At 31.8% G+C, this 24110-nt stretch overlaps 1 protein-coding gene across 1 annotated transcript in view; it reads left to right on the top strand.

Annotated features, from left to right (window-relative positions):
- LOC140436192 (uncharacterized) overlaps window positions 1-2377 on the top strand; it is an 821182-nt gene extending 818805 nt beyond the window's left edge. Inside the window, 1 exon segment of the mRNA XM_072524890.1 lies at window positions 1678-2377. Within this exon segment, the coding sequence (XP_072380991.1) occupies window positions 1678-1764 (87 nt within the window). The 3' untranslated portion in view covers window positions 1765-2377.
- Window positions 2378-24110: the final 21733 nt, after the last annotated feature.

Here is a 24110-nt window from a genome sequence, read left to right as displayed (position 1 = left end):
AAAAAATATTTTGTGCACCTATTTTTATTTCTCTTGATGTCTGATGGACTGAGGTCCATTCGTGTACCCAGAAAGATGATTTACTGACATTTTCAAAGTTTTGGTGATTAATAATGAGATCTTCGTTAACAATGACAGCTCCTTTGAGTGTGTTATTGGCATAAACTTTGTTATACTTTGTTTTATATAGTATCCCATTACCCCTGTTGCTGTTTTTAGATCCGTTAGAACTATATTAATGGTCAATGTAAAATTTTATTATCATTGGTTTTTTGGATAGGTCATGAAATGAGTTATAATTAAATAATTGATGGATTCGACCGTTACTTGAGAAAGGCAATCAGCCGAAACAGCTGTAGTGATAAGAATTTAAAATAAAAATTTGTGGAAGTTTTGAAAACAAAGTTTTCAGTGTTTTATTGTTATAATTAAATAATTTTCTTAATCCAAAAATACTGCTTATTTTTCAACTAGGAAAATAATTATACAAAAGTATTTTTTCTAGAAGTTATAAACTTTAATTTGTTTAATTCTACAAGGGGTGAGTTTTTTATATGGAAGGCCTCAAATATGTCGAAAACCGCTTGTTCGATTTAAATAGATTTTGGTGTGTAAGGGTCTTGTAATGCGGCCGATTTAACGGTGCTATTTACATTTTTGTCAGACATCTGCCATTTTCCTGGAAATCTAATAAACTTTCTTATTTCAAATGTAGAAACCTGTATATTATTTGACTTTCGGATTCCTTAAGAAAATCCTTAATATTTGTTATTAAGAGCGTAGGCGCAAAATTTCGGACCAATGTTTTTTAAATGCAATCAGTTTTTTCGAATCCTGAGAAAACTAACAAATATTTTTTAAAAATTTAAACGCAGAATGAAAGATTACATTATTATCGAGGGCCGAAAGTCCCATAGAATAAACAAAAAGTTTTTTTGAATGAGTAAAAATCACACTAAATTTTCTCTTTTTTTTTTTTCACCCCTGTAACTTATTAAAAGAAACATTATAGAAGTTTTGATGGACTTTCGGCCCTCAGTAATAATGTATTCTTTCATTCTGCGTTTAAATTTTTCAAAAATACTTATCAGTTCTTTTGGGATTCGAAAAAAATGAATGCATTTAAAAAGAATTGGCCCGCAATTTTGCGCCTACGCTCTTAATGTACTCTTTACATATAAATTCGGAGTTATCGCTGCATTTACATTATCTTTGCCATGGCGCAAACTCCACGATAAAGTAAATCATTATTGCCAGAGTAATAGAAAGTTTTGTTCATAATTTTAACTTTGCCTAAATCTGACCATCCAACTTCGCTCATACACAATATCTGTACTTATAAACGTTTCATCTCGTGGCACCAGAATAAACAGAGATTATTGATAAAACTTTAAGTACTATAGTAGTTATGGTGCAGAAGTTTTACAATTTAATATAGGTTATATGAGGTTAAGTTGAGATAACGGTTATCAGCATAGACATATAATACTGTCTATGGTTATCAGAAAACAAATACCTATTATCTATTTTAATACGGTTGGTAAAATCCCCTCTAGATGTAACATTCCTATCAACATCCTATACGAGTATTTAGTTTTATGCAGCTTATTACTATTAAGCTTATAATTAAAAGTTCCACGTTATAATAAATAATAAAATAATGTCTTTTTGTTTCAGGTAATTGCTATAGGTGGAGTCATGAGATTCTGCAACCTCCTGCGAGCGGGCATTTCGTGGAAAGGTCCAGAGGTAATTGAACTATGATCTAGAAATGCCTTTGGAGAAGCAGAAGACGATGACGAGATGTACGATTATGACAGTGATTGTTCGCTGTTAGTTAGAGTTTCGTCTTCCGGTTCGGGTTTTAGCAGTAACTCTGATTTTGTGTGACAAATGACATGTTCAAGAGGGTAAATTTGGTATATTTTTGTTACCAAAATGTAAAAAATGTTTATACCTACAAATTATTGTGATCTTAACTTTGCGTAAGTTTCATATAATTTGATTATATTATGACATTTATTCTATAGCTTATACAGGTAAATGAAAAATAAAAATTTGTTTTTAAAGAACAAAGTAAAGTAAGTCTTTTTATAATTTTAACATATTAAGTAAATGGAAATGGGTTGTAGATAAATCTAGGACAAAAATGAAAAGAAAACAAATAACCACAAACGGTTGAATTTTTTTAAGATGAATGATTTGTTAATACTATTAACAAATTGACTACTATATACAACCTTCTGGGAAAGGTCCAATGGCAGAAGGTCAGTTAGTTGCCAAAGAAAAAGATGAAATGCAGTAACGAGTGATATACGTTAGATGGGGGTACAACAATGAGAGATTGCTGCACAAGATCGGCAAGAGTGGAAGAAAATAGTAAACATAGCCAAGAATCACTTAGAGTTGTAGAGCCAAGAAAGAAGAAGAATACTAATATTAGGTAACATTCTCTCGAACAACCTTTAAAAGAAAGAAATACCTTTTAAAAAAGGATGACAGTGGTTCATTTGAGTATAAGATGATAATTGGTACCAAAACCTGAGCTAAAACCAGTTTGTTCTATTTGCTGATAAAGGTTCAGTTTATTTTCTTATTTACGGGTGACTATTTTGGTAAAAGTTTATACAAATGGGAGGGAAAGCTTATGGATATATAGTTTTCAATTTCCGTATGGTCTCCCTTTTTTATAGATTATTATAATTAAAACATTGTTCCACGCTTTCATATATACGAGTACATATGTTGAATAGAAATTTTTTCGATGAGAACTTCTCCTTGAACTTTTCTTCTTCTTCTTCGGGTGCTTTCCCATATTATATCTTTTTGGGCGCAGGTTTTATTTTGCCCTTAGTAATCTCTGGTATGTCTTTTGAACTCTTGTTGACCATTCTCATTTTTTTCTATCTCTTTAGGTGTGCTCTGTATCATTTTTTTGTGGCTTTTATAAAGTTCTTGGTCGATAGATAGATAGATAGATCGTATAAAGAATTTTTCGACTGTCATTGAAGATTCAGCTTTATAATTTATTTTCTGTCGCTCTTTAGCTTTGTTATCAAAACTTTCATGTTTTAATTTTTTTTTTTGTATTTGTTGTATCTGTTCTTTATTGCAGATTCGACTGTTATTCCGGATCCTTTCAGAAATCTCTTTTTTTTTTTTTCTTATTGATCATATTTCTTGAGGTGTCCGGTTGTTGCGATTTAACTATCATCGTTGCTCCAATAATAATTTCTTGGTCTTTGGTATTCCAGGATGTGCAGCTTTCGAGTCTTGAGGTGGATTCTTTTTCCATATTTATTTCCGTTTTTAATGCCATTTGTCATATATGATTTATCTGTTTTGTGAGGCTAATAATTCTGATAATCCTGTGAGTAACTCAATCAGTTTCCTGGTTAAACCGCATCGAATTTGGACATGCTTTTCTTTTGACTCCCTCTATTGATGAAAAGGTTGCCAATGTCAGTCCATATGGGAGCCCGTATATGGGAAATGAGTCAATATTCACAATCTTAAATAGTTTTTATTTAATAAATTTAGTGAATTTTGTGCTACCAGTTTCAAGGCTTACAATATTTGTGCCATCATCAGGGACATAAAACAACATAAAACAAGCAATAAACAACTGAAACACAATAAATGACACTAAATAATAACAAATTGAGTGAGCAGCTATAACATTAAGTGAGAGTGAGATTGACAAACCATTAGTGCCATTGGACATTGTTTTTTGTTGTTTTAGCTTTTAGTTTTTAATACATATAAGAATAACTTACTGGAGCCTGATAATGGTGCAAATATTGTAACCCTTGAAACCGGTAGCCCAAAATTTACCCACTTTATTAAATAAAAACTATTTAAGATTGTGGATATTGACTCATTTCTCAAATACTAGTCCCTCTATTGAGTTTATATAGTTAGTACTTCCGAGATCTTAGTCCCTGTGTCTAAAAGATCCTTCCACTAGTACATTGTTTACAGTTCACTGCACTAGTGTACCAGTACAAAACTGGTAAAGTACTTTCTCTGTTCGTTCTAAATCTTTTTATTATGATTGGCAAAATTTATTAAGCAATTTAGAAGCTAAAACAAAAAAACTTAGCTTGGACTATACGATATACTCCATTGAAAGATGCTATCAATATTTTACACCTTATATTAATTGCATAAATGTAGTGTTGATTTGAAAATCTTCTTCTATAACCATTTTATATAATTATTATTATTATTATTATTATTAAGCAAAAATACGTATTTTTTAAATAAGTATTGTTCCAAATTTACCTTCTTATGCTGTTAAATAGCTACCATTGGACTTTCATGTACAGATTCAGTAAAAATAAATGTAGATTTAAAAATGCGCATGCTAGTCTTCCTTCAAAATCATGTTATTTTGCTGCATTAAAAAATTGCCACGTGTTTTAAGCTTTAAAGCAGAAACCATGAAAAAATTAAATTCCTAAAAGTTGTGTTTGATTTATTCACAATTTTCATAATTCGCTGTAAATTTCCATCATTAGATTTTAATAAGTATTACATTTTTATTTGAGACTATCATGATTTGATCATTGCTCTAATAACTCTTACTTTGACATAGCTATTATTACCAACAAGTTTCTTATGCACAGCTAAATTTGGCGGCTGACCGCACTTGACTAAACTGGCGTTAAAATTTGTATGAGACTTACTTCAACGTTATAAAATTTTCTATACATCTGTATAACTGGTAATAAGATTTCACTGGTAATTTAAGGTAATAGTAATAAATTCTATTCAAAAAAAATTCTCAATGCGGTACTCATTTTTTGCTGATACTGTATATCTGTCTGTATTTTCTTTAATTCTATTTTGATCTATTTTATTATCACTTTATATTTTTTTGTTGCTTACACCTTTTATGTTTTGGTCTTTCGTCTCAAGTAACCTATTTCGGTCGTCCTAATTTTGTTTTTATTAATTATCATTTATTGGTAAGATAGGAAAGGTAAGGCGGATGGATTTGATAAAATCACAGCATAAATGCTTAAAAATATAGGCGACAAGGGCACTGAACTGCTAACAAAAGTATGTAATAGGGCATGGAGTGAGAGCCAAATACCAAAAGATTGGGAAGTGAAAGTTATTCTACCCATTTTCAAAAAGGGAGACAGACGAGTATGTAGTAACTACAGAGGAATAACACTACTGAGCATCCCATTCAAAGTATATGAGAGAATACTAGAAAAACATCTTTTACAAGAAGTTGATTTTAAAATGGAACAATCAGAGAGTAGATTTAGAAAAGGCAGAAGTATCCAAGATCACATTTTTACTATCAAGAAACTAATACAAAACGCACGCAAGGAAGGTGATTGACATATGTTTAAAAAAGAAAGGTGTGAAAATCAAACTCAGGCAAGCCATTATGAGTATATATAGACATACAAGGAATTGAATCAGAATCGATAATATGGAATCCGAAGAGTTCATAATAAATGAGGGTCTACGTCAAGGAAGAGTCCTAGGCCCCATACTGTTTAACATTGTCTTGAATGACATAATTAAAGAAACTAGAGCAGAAACATTAAAATTATATGCCGGACATAGAAATCTAGAAGCAGTGTGGATCTTAGAGTGTGCATACGCAGACGATCTAGTAATATTTGGGATAAATGAAGAAGCACTCAATCGAAATGTACAAGTATGGAACGCTGCACTAATTAAACGAAATTTGAGAATCAATAATGAGAAGACGAAAGTAATGGTATGTGGAAAAAATAGAAAACAAACGAATATAACACTTAACAGAAATACACTTGAACAAGTCGATACTTACAAATACTTGGGAGTACAAATAGAGAACAGAGGAACTGAAAAAACCGAAATAAGTTCCAGAATAGAAAGTGTTCCTCGGATGTACCACGCAATTAAAAGTACGTTTTAATAAATTAAAATCGAAAATACAGAGCATAGAAATGAAGTTTCTTAAAAGAGTAACGCGTATACCCAGGTTTAGATAGGATTAGAAATGAGGCAGTCAGAGAACATCTTAAGGTCCAATCAATTATTAAGAAAATTGAAGAGGCCCAACTGAGATGGTATGGACACATCGTTAGTATAAATCAAGAAAGACCGGTTAAAATAGTATGGGAAGCCAGAAGACAAACCAAGAGACCAAGGGGCAGGCAAATAAAGACATGGGATGATAATGTAACCTCAATCCTAGAGACACGAGGAATTAGCAAAGAACAAGCAAGAAACCAAGCAAAAAATTAACCAAGGCAAGCTACTATTAGATGTAAAAGAAAGACCAGACACGAAGAAGAGATATGTGGAAATAACTTTTGCAGATAAACTACGTAACACTTTTAAGGCACAAAATATCAAACGCAACCCACAAATATTATCAAAGAAGGCTTTAAGAAAGATTAAAGATGGTAAAGTTGTAGGACATGATTAGTTTTATGCAGAATGAAACATAAGGTAGCAGAAGGTAGCAAATATTCAACAAAATGTATATGCTTGCTAAAATTTCACACAGCTGGTTAAATTTGACCTTAGTGAATATAAAAAAACTAAATGCAAATCATGCGAGTATAGATACAGATCTATGAATCGTCTGAAATATCTACTGTAAATAAATTGCCAACATTAAAGTGGATGATTAGTTGACAGAGGCTATCTCTATAGATACAGGAGTAAGGCGGCGACAGCTGTAAAAATCCTTATATAGATAGATAGATAGATAGTTCTTGTTTTCTTGGCGACCTGTAGTTTGGCATCGAGAAGGTTTTTATTTGGATAGGCACTGCAAGGGGAAGTTTAATGTGGTTTATAGTCTCACGTTTACAAAATAGTAAATTAGTAATTTAGTAATAATCGGTACATATATTTTTTGCACCTCTGATTTTATTTAAAAAAGGGAGTTTAATGTTATGTCATCACTTTATTTTTGTTTGTTCTTGAACTGGTTTTATATTCTCCATCTATTGCCCTTTATATTAAAAATTAATCTTAGATATTTCAAAGTTTCGACATCCCTGATCACGTGTTTTTATATCAAACCCACAATTGTATAAATTGTGCTTTAGTTTGTTTATCATTTTATGTTGTAATTAATTTTTTTTAATATTTCATATGATTTATCAAGATTTTTTAATTCATTGGTCGTAGCGTAAATACTTAATGTAGGAAAATGAACTGATTATCTTTTTTGCACTATTTCACACTAAATATGCTGAGCATACATACATGATTTTAAACGATGAAGCGCAATTGAGCATTATGTGCCAAATTTATTTTATAGTGTAACAATATTTTTATATAGTATAATAGATATAGAATATAAAATAAAAAAATTCCGAAATATTGTATAGTATAAGAATTGATGTTTATATTAGATGGTACAAATTCTAAGTTGCTTTAAATTTTATATATCTCTGTAATTGAATATATGCATAGTTTCAATTGGTTTAATTTAGAGTGTTTTTTCGTCTGTTGTACCTTCATAATACCGTATGAAGTTATATATCCATAAAATTTTTTTAATTTTCTGCAATCAAACAGCAATAAAACAGGTAAAAATTGTATCTAATAGAAGTACCGTTGGGATAAAACACCAACCTAAACACAATACTATCGTTAACTGTTCTTTTTTAGTGTTTTTATGTGTTTCGTACTTTTTTTAAATCAAATTTGGAAGACAATATGAAATTAAGAAAAACGATAAAACGTTGAAAAATCAACAGATTAGAACAGACTCAATAGGACTAGCTAGCAAAATGAAAGCATTAAATGAAAGTCGCATTAATATTGAATATTTATAGAAATGTGACAAACGTATTAAATCATATTAAATGTCTTTATCGCTGTTGGTCGGAACTTATTTCATCCTAGCATGTTCGGATAAATTTCCGCTGTCAGGTAAATGAATAATTATTACGGGATGAATGAATAATAATACTTCTCGGGAAGAACGGCGTTGATAATTTAAAACTTAACGTTTTAGCCCCCATTTTTGAGCATTATCTAAAGGGATATTCTAAGGGATATAAGTTCGGTGTCTCAATGTCAGTGTCAGTTGCCGACGTACATACATAGTACAGATAAATCGACGAAACCACAACCGTATTTACATGCATTCCACCTATATCTGTAAAACATTCCGATACTACTTCAACTCTAGCCCAACATCATGTTCAGACAGGTCACAAAATAGATTTCGAAAAAGCAAAAACCATCGCTTCTATCCGCTCCTCAAAATCAAGAATTATTCGAGAAACCATTGCAATTACGGTCCAACCGCTTAAACACACGTGATAACACCAAAATACTGCCGGCAACATGGCAACTGCTGCTTCAGCGACCCCCGCCACAACCAATTCCACTTAGACCGTTAACGCACACTTAGTAACACTTATTGGCGAGCACTATTCTTCTTTTGATTTCTTCACTGACGTTGTTATCTTTGGTTAGCAGCGACCCTAAGTATATGAAGGTGTCAACACCTTCCAGTTCTAGGTCATCAATTATTATTCGTGTAGGTGTCGGGTTGCTTGACCTAGTGCAACACATATATTTGGTCTTTTGAACATTTATATTTAGTCCCATTCTGTGTGCAGATGCTCTTAACGACCGAAATGCTTCAGTCAGAGATTCTGTGGACCTACCTATGATGTCTATGTCATCTGCGTATCCGACAATTTGTACTGATTTGTTAAAGATAGTAGTAATCTGCGACTCTCGAATTATTTTTTCTAATGCCAGATTAAATAAGAGACACGATAGTCCATCACCCTGTCTTAGTCCATTTTTGCAATGGAAGGGTCTTGAGAGATCGTTTTGGATTTTTACCATGCTCTCTGCACCCGTGAGTGTAAGTTCAGTTAACCGGACAAGATCAAACGGAATGCGAAATTCTACTATAGCAAGTAAAAGTTTATTTCTATTAACGGAGTCGTATGCGGCTTTGAAGTCAACAAATATGTGGTGGGTGTCGACGCCGAACTCTAGGGTTTTTTCAAGGATCTGCCTCACTGTAAATATCTGGTCCGTTGTTGATTTATCAGGACGGAAACCGCACTGATATCCTCCCACTATTTGTTCGGCGTAGGGGAGGAGTCTTTTGTACAATACGTTGGACAACACTTTATATGCCATATTGAGTAGAGTGATGCCTCTATAATTATCACACACTATCATGTCTCCTTTTTTGTGTATAGGACATAGTACACCTAACTTCCAGTCTGTGGGTGTTTCTTTCTGTTGCCAGATTGCAGTTATCAGTTTATGCATGTGTTTCATGAGGGGGTCGCCGCCATTTTTGAAAAGGTTGGCAGGGAGATTATCCGAACCGGACCATAATAATATAACTTAACCATTTAGAATAAATGTGTATTTAATCGAACTTTTTTCTTAAATAACTATATAAATCAAGTTTATAAATTTTTAATATACCTAACTTTGTTTAATATTTTGTTTGATAGTCTAGTTATTTAATTAAATAAAACGGTGCTTTCATTTTGCGCATTATTCTGTTTTATTGAAATAAATATCATACAAAAAAATTATTTTTTTCTGGATTGTATAAAATAAAATGAAACATGCAAATATTTCATAGAATATTGTTAATACAGGAAAATGTAAATATTGTACAAAATGAAAAAAACGCATACCTTTATTGTTAAAACGAATCGTTCTAATCACGGTCAAACATTATCATTGTATACATATTTATAACAAATATATTATGTAATAAAAAATAATGTGAAATATATAGTTTTAGACTTGGTACTGCGATTTTTTATACAAAAAATATTCCTGAAGTCAACTGGTGGGGGAATAATTGGTTTCAAAATAAACAGGAGCTGAATAAAATATCATTTCTGAGAACAATTTTCTTGAGTGGTGATTCACGCATTTTTCAAGAACCTGAATTTGATTATCCCAAATTACATTACACTATTGAGTCATACTCGACGGTAAAATCTATATCTATCTGTAAAATTTGATATCTATTGATCAAAAGGTCCTATCTACAAAAAACTACATGCTTTTTAAGAGTGAAGAGTGCAGCTTTCCTATGCAATTTTTGCATTTAACCGCAAATGAAATCAGTTTCTATAAAGGGATTAAATAAATAAACTTTGCGCGATTTTTGCCATTTTATACGATTCTCATCAAGAACTAGATAACGAATAGAAGAGTAGAATGGAACAATCATATAAGCCGAATTACATCAAATAAATTAGAAAAGACGGCAAGAGATGGTTCCCCAATAGGAAGACGATCAGTAGTAAGTCCACGTAAACGATGTAACGACAACTTACTGGAGCCACATTGAAACACAGACAGAGTTATGTCTATATAAAATGAAGAAGAAGAAAAAGAAGAAGACTATTTTACAATACCACTGACCGCTTATCGCAATTCAAACATCATTGATTTTTATTTTGCTCTGAGTCTATTTCTATGTCTGTTCTATTTATGGTTATATTAGTTCCTTTTTCTAAAGACTTCTTTGGTATTCCTTTTATTGTTCTTCTACGTGAGGTTCATCTTCAGTCATGAAGTGTAGCCTTTTCCTCATTTCCATCTTCCGTAATTAGACACCTGGAACATTTCCTAGACAGAGTATTTCCTTGTATTATGTTTTATCTGTATTTGTTTCTAGATTTCACTTATTATATTGTTCCAAATTTTATCAGCCCATAGAACAGGCGGGTTTTAGAAAAGGCTATGGAACAAACGATCACCTACTGGTAATAAAAAATCTTATAGAAAAATGCACTGAATATAATAAACCACTAGCTTTAATATTTGTCGACTATGAAAAGGCATTCGACACCGTAAATCAACAAAAAATGTTGGAAGCCTTGACAGAATGCCGATTTGACTATCGGTATATAAATATAATTAAACACATATACCAAAACGCAACAGCCAGTGTCAGAGTCGGTGATCGTCAAACCCAGAAATTCCCGATAAAACGTGGAGTACGCCAGGAGGACGCCATATCGCCGAAACTGTTCACTACGCTTTTGGAATATATATGTAAAAGGGCAAAACTGACCGACAAGGGCATAAACATAAACGGAGAAAAGCTTAGCCATCTAAAGTTTGCAGATGATATTGTACTAATAGCTGTTTATTGTACTAAACACTATCATAGGCTTCACTTAGGTCTATAAATGCTATGTGCAGTTGACTTCTATATGCAAGTCATTTGTTCATTAACTGTTTATTATAAAACAAATTATCAACATATGGTCCTCCAGGTCTAAAACCACTCTGTTCCTCTCAGTCAAACTAACTTTATATCTCGTAATACTGTGCCATACAGTCTACCTGCGAAAGCTATAACACTGTGTCCACTGTAGTTTCTACAGTCAAGTTTGCTGCCTTTCTTGTATATTGAACTAATGTAAGCAGCTTACCATTCGGATGGAAACTCTGTCCCATTCAAATATTAGTTAAAAATCACGTTTGTTTTTAATACTACATCCAGCGGAATTTTATTAAAAACTAAAATATTGACCATAAGTGTCCAAAAAAAATTTGGTCCTAGGAACTAAAACACAAATAATCACCGGTGGGCACGTGTTAAAAAGTAACAATTCCAGAAGAATATATCGGTACCTCTATGGTAAAGGACACTATGTCCATTTTCTTACTTTTTCAGGAGAGCAGTTTTAAAAATTTTTAAATTTGTAATCAGTAAATACTCCAATGTTTCTTATATTTAACCCAGATTAATATATTATTACTGTGGTGTGTATATTCATTTTTCATTTCCTGAAGTGTTATATATCTGAGGTTTACCGTTCATTATTTAAATTTTTTTTAAAAATGTGTAGTTGGACATAGTGTTGCTTACCTCTAACAACTTTTTTTAAATAATGTGGCATTGCATGTTAAGGTCTTTACGAAATAAACAATACAAACACATTAAACAGCCTATACTATTATTTTATTAGAGGTGAATATTATAATGTTATAATAATTAAGTAAAATTATAGACGACAAGTTTCAAAAGTGTTAAAGATGCTCCATATTATCTTCATCTTCTTGTGGGTAATCGTTTGTGGCTACATCGCTATGTGTTAAATTTTGATAAAACGCATGACAAACTGACGTAACAAAAGGCAGTAATGCAATTAAGTCATTGTACTTTTGTTTTGTGATTGGTAATGGGATTACTGAGACTTGATTTAATTGGGCTGGAAACGTTACTTGCTGTCTTCGATACCTCATGAAGTCAACTTCATACATATTTTGATTATTGAAATCGGTCTTATAAAAGAACTTTTCAATGTCTTCTTGTTGGACTTGTAGGAAAATACATGTTGACAGTAGAACAAGGTCTTTATTAACATTTTTTTTTCTACTTACAAAAGGAGGATTAAATGACAATTTCTTATCGAACAGCGTTTTGAAGTTTTTGAAATCTGCAAGTTCCATATTGTGCACTGTGTATTTACCTGATGTTTGCCTAACTAGTTGTTGCCAGTTCCATGGTGTTAAAATGCCCAAATTGGAGAGTTTCTTTTTTTTACTTTCGATTAAAGCATGAATAGTGTCTGCTTCCATATGTGTGTGCCCTTTCAGTAAAAACTTTTGAGTGATCGTCTTTATTTGCAGTATCCAAAAATAGCACATTAGAATACATACTTATATTTTTATTTTGTCCATAGCAGTTATTGGTCCAAAGAGTGATGTCCTCTACTTGACTACCTGGAATTGTATTGTCAGCCCATTTAAAAATTGACGAGGCAATTTCATTTACACCTCGGGCCCCTTTCGATTCGTCCCACATTATACATTGTACAGAAGAATCACTGGCATCATGTAATGTAAAATTTAATATCCAAAGCTTCCTTTTGTAGAAACTAATACAATTGTTTTTTAGTGGTGAAGGCAAACATTTTTGCAAATCACCAGATAGTACTTTGTATTTTGGTGACTCTTTAGCTATTATAAAGTCCAATTGTTTTAAGTTATACCGAGTTTTAGATTCAATTAGGTTAGCATCATGATCAGCCTGTACCCTGGTTAGTTCATCTGCAGTAAGATTATTTTTTTAATTGAGCGGTGAATGTACTGCATGTATCGCAAATGTCTCTTTAGGGCGGTTTAAACGACAACTTGAAGTCTTTATTAAAAATATCTGCTTACAACCACTTTTTTGCTCTGAGCTTTGAATCTACATGTCTTTCATTGCATTCATCAATGTACAGTTGATACATCTTTTCTATTGTAAGTTCTGTGTCCAGATAATCCATCTTACTCCTTTCTCTGGAATAATGACTCTCGTATTTTGGGAATGATTTAATATGTTGATGTATACTATTTATGGTTTCTGTAAGAGTTTTATTGGTTGGCGTATGTCTACCTCTTTGATCAGCTTTTATTAAACCTCCTGGCTCAATTTTTTTCAACATATTTACTACTACTAAATTAGATATACAAAGTGTGTTTAGAAACATAACCTTGCACATCTTCAATAGCTGATTGTTCACTGTAAAATGGTAGTGTAGTGTATTATTTTTAGATTTGGTAGAATTTAGATCTTTTTTTCTTGATCGAAGAGTAGGTTGGATGTCGATACATGAGAAGATAAATTGCTTTTTAAGATCTGAAACGTTTGTCTCAGTCCAGTATGAGTTGAAAAATTTTTGTCTTTCGTATTCTGGCCATCTTTCAGAGCATTTCATGCGACACATGCAATGAGGCTTGAACATTTTTGCTGGCATGTCTTTGCCTCTTTTACTGAGATACTCTTTCCCACCAGCTATTTTTCGTTTGCAAACGTTACAGGCCCAATTTTGTTCATATACTACACGTTTTTTACCTTTTTGTTTGCACTTAGTTATATTTTGTACATTTCTTTTAACACTTTTCTCTTCTTCTAAAATAACTTCATTATGTTCATTGAAATTGCCTGCATCACTGCTTAGGGATAAATCGTCCTAAAGAAGATTTTTTTATTGCCTCACTAATCGCTAATCGTAGGAGTAATAATAGCTTACTCTTTTACCTTTGTTTTCGCTGGTTTACTTATACGTCTCATACCATTGTCGTCCGATTCTGAGCTTTCATTACTTAGAGGCTCATGGATTTTATCAATATCCAGCTAACAAACCAGCTAAAAGAAGGACTTGAATCGTGTTTTATTATAATTGGTAAAAATATTTTAATTCAAAAATAAGGTTAAAAAATAAAAAATTGAGACATGACTTTAAATTATTATGTTTAATTTCAAATCGAGAGCTGTCATTCGTTTCTCGTAAAGTGTAACACAAAACTGTATTGAGTTGTGGCGTACTAGAATAAATAAAACACACTGAAAAAATTAAAAATTTTATTTGAAATTAATACAAAGTGAATAACTTTTACAGTGAACAAGTCTGGAATTTAAATATATGTATTATAATTCGAAACTGCTGAAATAATAGTATTTTGTCATATCTCCATTATTAAAAAATTCTCCAAACATTTTGGACATTAACTCAACCGTCTCTCTGGTTATTACATTGATTAGATACCGTTTTTTGTTGTTAATAATAAAAATAATATTTATCTAAACACATTTTTGAACGTTATTTTTTTTATTTAGATTTAGTGCAATTCCGTTATCTGTGATGGCAACAATGAATTGTTTCACGAACCATTGCCTCCAGTCTGAACCAGAGATATGTAAGAGAGGCTCTCTTATATATCTCTGGTCTGAACACTTGTTTACATTGGGAAAAAAAAGTGTACCATTTCTATATGACGGAAAGTGTAGAAGGGTACATAACACTATGTCCGGATGGTAAATGACGGTGCACACATATAGTAGAGGTAAACAACACTAAGTCCACATGGTGTTGTTTACCTCTGACTGGAAGTGGACTTGGTGTTTATTAAAAAGTCAGTAACTTGCCGTAAAATTGTCTCTGGACATAGTATGGTTTACTTATGTGTAGAGCCAGAAAAGTTATATTCAAAAGTGCAATAATCTAAATTTCGATAAAAATGGACATAGTGTCCTTTACCTCCGAGGTACACATATACAGACGTGATGCACTTGGTTTGTTACAAGATTCTTTTTACAATTATAATAAATATGGCACTTATTTTGTCTTATTTACACGTGCAAGTTCTTCTTAGAGTGCGTCACAGTTTTTGCGTTAAGTTCGATGTGACGGAAAAAGCGGTAGTTCCGTGATTAAACACAATCATATTGCAGAGTTACATACATAAATAATCTATTCCTAACTTACGTTTGATTCGTTGATATTTAAAAGGCGCGCTTTCTAAAGCCAATCAATTACGCGAATTGCGAACATTTGACGTAAAACTTTATCCCTGTTGGTCATCTTTTCGAAGTGTAAAAGTGTGAAAAAAGAGTGAAGTGATCGTTGTCGTTCAGGTCAGCATTTGACATAATTTCACAGCGCTATGCATTATTTTGTGTTTTGGATTATTTACTTTTTCAAGTACTATTACTCAAATTACCTAACTATTTTCAATTAGAAAAGGAAGCTGGCCAAACTTTATTACCAATTCATGCTGTTCGTGAAGTAAGTTTAAAATTATGCTGAAAATAAAATTGTTTTGCCTGCTGTTCTTTAGAAATTTTTTTGCCAACTATAAGACGACTTACAAATGAAGGTATCCAAAAAGATTCTGATTATCCCATCGCAATGAGCGAATCAGTAGCCACTAGTCTTGAACCCAAATTGTTAATAAATAAATGAATCGAATCAAATATCAAATCTCATCGAATCGAATCATGTATCGAATATAATCGATTATCTAATCTTATAGAATCTATTATCGAATTGATCAATTATCGAATCGATTATTGAATTGAATGGAGTATTAAATCGAATCGATTATCGAAATGAATCTATTATCGAAACGATTCGATTATCAAATCTAATCGAATCCAATCATGTATCGAATATAATCGATTATCTAATCTTATAGAATCTATTATCGAATTGATCGATTATTGAATCGATTATTGAATTGAATGGAGTATTAAATCGAATCGATTATCGAAATGAATCTATTATCGAAACGATTCGATTATCGAATCGAATCGAATAAAATATCGAATCTAATCGAATGGGTTATCGAATCGAATCGATTATTTAATCTAATCGATCATAGAATTGAATTAATTATTAAATCGAATAGAATCGATTTTATCGAATAAACGAAGCAATTATCGAATCGATTATTGAATCGAATCAAAATACAACAAAATAGAATAAAATTTAAAAAAAAATACAATAAAATAAAATAAAATACATTCGAATCGAATCGATTATCAAATTGAATCAGAATCGAATTGAATTGAATCAATCATCGAATCAGAATTGAATCAAATCGAATCAAATATCAAATATAATCAAATATCGAATCAAATCGAATCGATTATCGAACCTAATCGAATCGATTATCGTATCGAATCCACTATCGAATCTATTATGGAATCGAATCGAATCGATATTTTAATGAAGTCGATTATCGAATGGTATCGGTTCAATACCATTCGAAAATAAAATAAAATAGAATAGAATAAAATAAAATTCAAATATAACACTAGTTGATATGTAGCGAAATAATTATACAATCTTTTTTGTGTTTACAAAAAATGACGCAAGTTATTTAAATGTGCCTACCTATAACTAGAAAACGAACTAACTATGCTTGTATTTTATACGATTATCAAAACACAATAAATGGATCGTGTTATCATTTTTAAATGTTTACATATTTCTAAATTTAATGAACAATATTGTTTACTATTTAATCCACCTTGCAATAAAAATACTAGTATAATGCCATAAGCTTTTTCCCGGGGCTAAGTACGATCCTGGCATTTGGGAGATAATAATTACATGAAATACTAGAAACTTACAATAAATTATATGACGTCATAATTAATGACGCACTAGCAGAAGAACCATACTAGTCTATAAACATGATAAAATTATAACATAAATTAAATCACGAATTATATTTAATACATGTTCATGAATTTATCTATACTAACATTTAGTTATAAAATCAAATCTATAGAGTAATGTATTTCTGCGTAGTACATTAAATTGCACTTTACATTTACGTAATCCTCTAACAAATGACAATTTTACAGCTCTCTTAACTCATTTACCACTGTTGATGAGTATTTGGCATTAAAATTCGATCCAAATGCATTTATTGGGTAAAATGAAATTGTAAATATAAAAATCCAATTTGCAAGAATAATTGGTATGCGGACATTCTTTATGTTTATTCCGTTGAGTTCAAATGTAATTAGCTACAGCAACAATGAGTTTTGGTTTGATCTGACATCATGTTTTTGTAGAGGGTCATTCATAGAAATGTAGGTTCTAAAAGGTAAATAAATCATAGATAAGAAATGTGTGGAAATTAACTAACAGGTTTAATGTAGGAATGGGCATTACAATTATTTGTGTCCACGACAATTTTTTATAATAAAAAATTTTAATAACAAAATTAAGCCTTTTTTATTAAGACTTATTATTATATTAAGTCAAAAATTTAATGTATTCTTTTTGGTAAATCAATCAATTCGTTAAATTTTTACGTGATATTTCGATTCTAGTTATTATCTCTTCATGAGAGTCACAATTCACATTTAACCAGCTGCCGAGGTATTTAAAATGGTTGACCCGTTCTATCTCCTCTCCATTAAGCGAAAGCGAACCTTGATCTATATTAATCTTCCCAACCGTTATCCACTTTGTCTTTGAAATGTTTAAGGCCTCTCTCTGTATAGCAGTGTATATTTATAACAACACTAACCAGAAAAAAGAATGGAATAGCCATTAAAGCAGAATGCTTCCATAGAGATATCAATCCTCCAATGAACAAAAAGAATTGCTTGTAAAGAGCAAAAAGAGGAAAAATGAGATGATCCAAGCCCAATGCTTTTTCATTGAGTGGATTATTTGGTGTTAGTTGTGCGAATTTTTAAAGCATGCGCCAATAGATTGTGTTAATAGTCTGAGATCCCACTGCAAGATCATTACGTTCATAATGTAATTAATCAAACTCATATTTTTACATACATTTAACAATAAGAGAATACATTCATAACCGGTTGCCAGTCAAAAAGTGACAACAAATAGTATTTATTCAATTAATGCTAAATATTTGTTACACAAAAATTTCGTTTTTATATTTTTTAAATAAAATACGCTGTCCATGACATATATTTAGGTTTTGTATACCAAATTAAAACTAATTTTTTTCTAATATGCTGATATAAGGTTTTCTGAGAACAAATGGTCGCAAATTAAAGTAGCCAGTTGTTTGATCGGCGAGATCTACTCGGCCAAAAATATTGTAAAAAATAATTGTTTTTGGACAAGTGAGCTCAGCTTTTTCTCCAGTTTTTAGCTTTCTGTTGATAACTGCAACAGTTGTACTGTGACAATTGGACATCCTGATCACTTCTTTCTTATCTTTCCATTTAGTCGCTAAAATTCCTTTGGATGAAACTAAAAACTCTATATCATCCCTTACCATTTTGTTATTTTCAAATTTGTCTACCAAAGTAAGTATTGAAATCGTATATATATATATATATATATATATATATATATATATATATATATATATATATATATATATATATATATATAAGAATCACTTTGTTGACACATTTTTATACCTCTTTTTACTGGCTTCATAGGAAGATACTGCTTCAGGCAGATTTTCATAACTGAGTCATTGATTCGTCGATGAACTGATGGAAACTCTAAGTCCTCACCTTTACAAAAGTTTGTTCCAAACACCACTTTATCGATGTAATATGTTTTTGGTGTATTACCATTTCTTTCAGGATTACTATGTAGTAAGATTTAGATAGCAGGAATAAACAGCGATCTCTTGAAATTGCTTTTTTGTGAGGGAGTTCGAAAGTGATTCGTTTTGTGACCAGTAGTGTAAGATAGATAGTACTTTATTGTAACACATAACCATAGTACAACCAATCACTGTCATCATTTGATCCATATCTGTTTTTTTCGTGTTTAATTTTATATTTCTGTTTTTTTGAAAAAGCTGCTATTCTTTGTTGCGCTGCTATACGCGTTGTCATATCAAACATACGTCCTGTTGATAATTTTAGAAAATTATCAACAGGACGAAAACCTTTATCAATATTTAGTATTGTTATCCCATTTTTCTGGGTAGGAATTTTCTTTTTCGGACAAAAGTTTGTATTTGGTATATTCGATTGTGCAGTCAATTTATTCTTTTTAGACTCTTCTTTAGATATTTCCGCGTTATCAGAACTTTCTTCGTCGGAAGCAGTGATGTTTACATCCACACAGTCAGAAGTATTATAAGGTACTTTATCAGAATCTGCGGCAGAATCGTCACCAGGTTGTAACCGTTTCAAAAGATTTAGAAAAATCATTATAATTTCGATTACTTTTTTTTTAAATAAAACTACTAACCCCATCTGTCTGCCCAGTACTTGTAGCCGACTCAAGGATTCTTCTGTAATTCCCAAATATATCCGGTAGATGAGCACGTTCATTAACTTCACGCCCAGATTCACAGCGCTAAGGATAGCGTCTCCCTTTTTTCTCTTAAGAACGTCCAACCGATAAGACGTGTTTCCGAAGTGGGTCTCTGTAGAGACCCTTATTGGAGAGGCTAGAATGCTGATATATTTCTAATACATGTCTCAAGATAATATTGGTATGGAGTTATTTCAAATCCTGGTCCAGTAGCCGTATCTATGATGGTGTGGTGGATTGATATAGGATGGAGTCATATCAATGGTTTCATTGGGTTGACTGATTAAATAGTGAAAAGAAACAGAGTAGATTCAGGTTGTACCAATTTTTATTATATCTTCTATCAAGAAAACGAGAAATAATTATGAACTCAAAGAATGAAAATATAGTGAAGGGTTTTAATTTTATTTAAAAGTTTAATTTCGCTATTATTTGTAGTTGATAAATAACTATATTATTTTAAATGTAAACAAATTTCGAAATTTGGTGTTAATATATATATATATATATATATATACATATATATATATATATATATATATATATATATATATATGTTCATTTACTTTATAACTAATTCTTAATTTAATACGATACAAAGTATTTTGTTTATGGTAATATAAACATAAAGTGGTATTTTGGTATCCTTTTGGGATGACATAACTTTTAATGTTTTCTTTTTGTTCATTACTAAGAAATAATAAAGTATAGTTTTCTTGTAAACCTTCTATAAATCTTAATTTTTTCTTTGCTCGTCCCCTTCGAGGATAAACCAGGGGTGGCGTCCAATATTAAATTATAATTTCATATTATATAATTGTGCTTGGATTTAAGATACGATATAGTTTCTATATGTTTAAAAAAAACCCCGCCTAACTCTCTCCGATAGGAGCAACCAGTGGTCTTGAATATATCTTTGTAGTACTCAATGCTACAAGATACATAATCAGACTCTGAGGCAGCATAAGGTTCTTCCTCGGATTCATCTTCAGAAACATTAGAGATGTTTTAAAATTTTTCTTGAAATTCTTTTTGTGTTAGAAAACGTCTTCGTGCCATAGTAAGTCTGCAACCAAATAATACGAATGGAATAAATAAGATCCGGTAGAAACCACTTCTGGAACACTTAAAAAATATGGCAAAATCGATGAAAACAATATCAAAGATATACAATATATATCACTAAACTGTGTAAATCAGCATATAAATTATATATAATCGGTTAAAAAAATAGAGCAGCCACTTGTTACTAAAATTTTATTATTTACCTATTGTCAATGTATTCTCCTATTCTCACATGTACGTAAAAGTGTAAGTTTGATTAACTACTTTATGAACGTAGTGATTTTGCCGTGGGATCTTAGACTATAAGCTCGATTTTGATTTTATAAGTATAAGTTTTATCGGAGTTTATATTTTATTCTCTGCTTAAAAAAATATTTACTCTTAAACTTTTTTTTACTTTATGAAATATTTAAAAATAATTTAAAAATTATTGACCCAATAATTCCTAATTTAATGGCAAATATTTGAAGCTTTTGCGAACATCTAAAATCTTGTTATACTGTATCCTAAAATCCTTTCAGTTTTACCATTTTACTTGAAATACCAGTCAACATTCCCTTTACACTTTTATCAGCAAAGCCAAGCGCCGTTAAAAACATGCCTGAAGGATTACAGTCCTTAAAATTAAAAAATTCACGGAGATGCAAAACGCAATCTTCCCCTTTTTTCTTTTAAGCACGGGTAAACAGCTATTAAAATATCACCACTCGTGAATGAAGAATTCCGAGTTTCTCACATGTTAATGTAAGTGCGACATCCTTAACACTTCCAAAAAAGAAATGAGGTCGTCGTGGTTTGTAAGTATATTCTTTTATGAAAAATTACGTGCGCAAGAGGCAAAAAGGGACAGGAATTAATTAGTTAACGAGGTTTTTTCTGGAAAAGATATTTTCAAAAATACGGTGTAATAAACTATTTCCAGGAATAACAGAAATCAATTTTTTACCCCGTACACTAATGATTATTAAAATTAATTATTAGAGATGAAGCATAATGAAACTATAAGTAAAAAATTTCAGTGCAGAAACAATTAATTAAAGAGTTATAAATTTATTAGCGATATATCTAAAATTTATTATTTAAATCACCATTAACAATGGATTACCATTTAATGGAGAAATAAGTCGAATAACAGACCAACAACATTCTTAGACATTCAACAAGCATTTGACAAGATCTAGTACCAAAGGTTGCTATAAATACTAAAAACAATTATACCTAATCAACTCTACATAGTATCTTAAAGCCTGTTACCACTAAAATGTTCATCCGCAGATGACGGATAGAAGAAAGTTATTATCAACTGAAACGGTGGGTAGATTAAATTGTGTTCGGTTATGATCTATTCTAGGACATATCTCTTCTTCTTTGTCAACCATTTTCCATCCACTCCTGAATGTAGGTCTCTCCCAATTGCTTCCATCTTTCTCTATCTTGCGCCAATCTAATCCACTGTTTGCCTGCCACTTTTCTTATGTCATCTACCCATCTTTTTTGAGGTCTTCCCGTGCTTCTTGTTGTCGTCCTTGGTCTCCATTCTAGAATTCTCCGTGTCCACCTGTTGTCATTATATCGGGCTACGTGACCTGCCCAGCGCCATTTCATTTTTGCAATTTCTTCCACAATATCTCTAATCTTCGTTCTACGTCTTATCTCGGTGTTTCTAATCTTGTCTCTTAGTGATATTCCAAGCATGATTCGTTCCATTGCTCTTTGCGTCGTTTCTAATTTTTTAGCAGATTTTTTGGTAAGGGCTACTGTCTCCAAGCCGTAAGTACAAACTGGTAGTATGCATGTGTTATACACCTTTTTCTTTAAGTTTACAGGAATGGAGGTGTTTTTCAAGATATATGCTAATTTGCCGAAAGCGCCCCATGCCAGTTGTGTTCTTCTTTTAATTTCAGCATCTTGATTTGGTTTTCCTAGTTTGATAACATGACCTAGATATACATAATGTTCAACATTTTCTATGGTATGATTTTATATTGTTATATTTGTCTGGTCTCGGCTCAGTATTTTTGTTTTGCTGTAGTTCATTTTTAAGCCTACCGCTCCTGAAACTGCATTTAATTGTTGTAACATATCATTTAGTTCTTGGATATTATCGGCTATTAAAACTATGTCATCTGCGAATCGCAAGTGGTTTAAGTATGATCCGTCGACGTTGATACCCTTATTGTTCCATTCTAGTTTCTTAAAAATGTCTTCTAGAGCAAGGGTAAATAGTTTGGGAGAGATGGTGTCTCCTTGTCTTACTCCCCGTTGTAGTCTTATGGGATTAGTTTTTGTGCTTTCGTCCAGCTTTATCTGCATGGTGGCATTTTCATATATGTTTTTAATTATGTTAGTGTATCTTGAATAAGCTATTTTGGACATGTCCTTCGAAGAAATGGTCTTGAAAAACTTACCATCCAGGGAAAAGTAGAAGGCAAAAGAAATAGAGGTAGATCTCCCACACGATACACGGACCATATTGTTGCTACCATTGGCGCTCCATTGTCAGAATGTGCTAGAATGGCAGAAGATAGAAAAACGTGGAGGAACATTGGAAAATTTAATAGTTAATAGCTTCATGATATCACGATACCTGCATCAGGTTAACGACTAAGAAGAAGAAGAAGATCTTGAATCTATACGTGCATTTTCTAGAGATTCAAGCACTGCCCATAATTCGATGGAATCGAATGCTTTATGGAAATCGACGAACGCCATATGAATTGGAACATTATACTCGGTGCATTTTTCTATCAGTGTTCTTACGGTGTGCAAGTGGTCTATGGTACTAAAATGTTTTCTGAATCCAGCCTGCTCGATAGGTTGATAGAAATCGAGCTTATGTGTTAGGCGGTTGGTTATGATTTTAGTTAGTAATTTATACAGATGTGAGAGCAAGGATCGGTAATTCTCGATGTTTGCTTTGTCTCCTTTCTTGAATAGTAAAATGACTTCGGAGTTGTACCATTCTTGAGGAATCTTTCCTTCATCAATTACTTTATTAAATAAAATATTTAATACCTGTTCTATTTTTCTTTCACCGATTTTCAACATTTCGACTGTAATTTTATCCTCTCCCGGAAATTTATTCGTTTTTAGTTGATTTAGGGCCATTCTTATTTCATAGTCGGATATGTCCGGTATTTCTTCTGAGCCGGTGTTAATTATTGTTCGTTCAGTACGTCGTTGTTGTGGCTGTGTATTTGCCGAGTATAATTTAGTGTAGAATTTTTCAATGGCCTCGCTTATTTCCTTTCTGTCTCGGACGGTGACGTTTTTCTCATTTTTTATTTCTATGATTTTTCTTGTGCCGTTAGAGTTTTTTGCTTTGAGTACTTTCATATTGCAGTTATCTTGTATTATATTTTTTATTAGATTGTTAGTATAGTTTCTATGATCGTTCCTAATTTCTTTCTTCACGTTTTTGTTTAAACTTTTGAAGCTGTCCGAAGTTCGATCTGTTCTGATCGATCTGGACATACCTACTATGATACAAAATTCGTTTATTTCAGGTTGGAGTAT

This window comes from Diabrotica undecimpunctata, chromosome 3 (assembly GCF_040954645.1).
Source record: "Diabrotica undecimpunctata isolate CICGRU chromosome 3, icDiaUnde3, whole genome shotgun sequence".
NCBI lineage: Eukaryota > Metazoa > Arthropoda > Insecta > Coleoptera > Chrysomelidae > Diabrotica > Diabrotica undecimpunctata.
The sequence above is the reverse complement of the archived record's forward strand: the minus strand, read 5'-3'. Positions and strand labels throughout refer to the sequence as shown.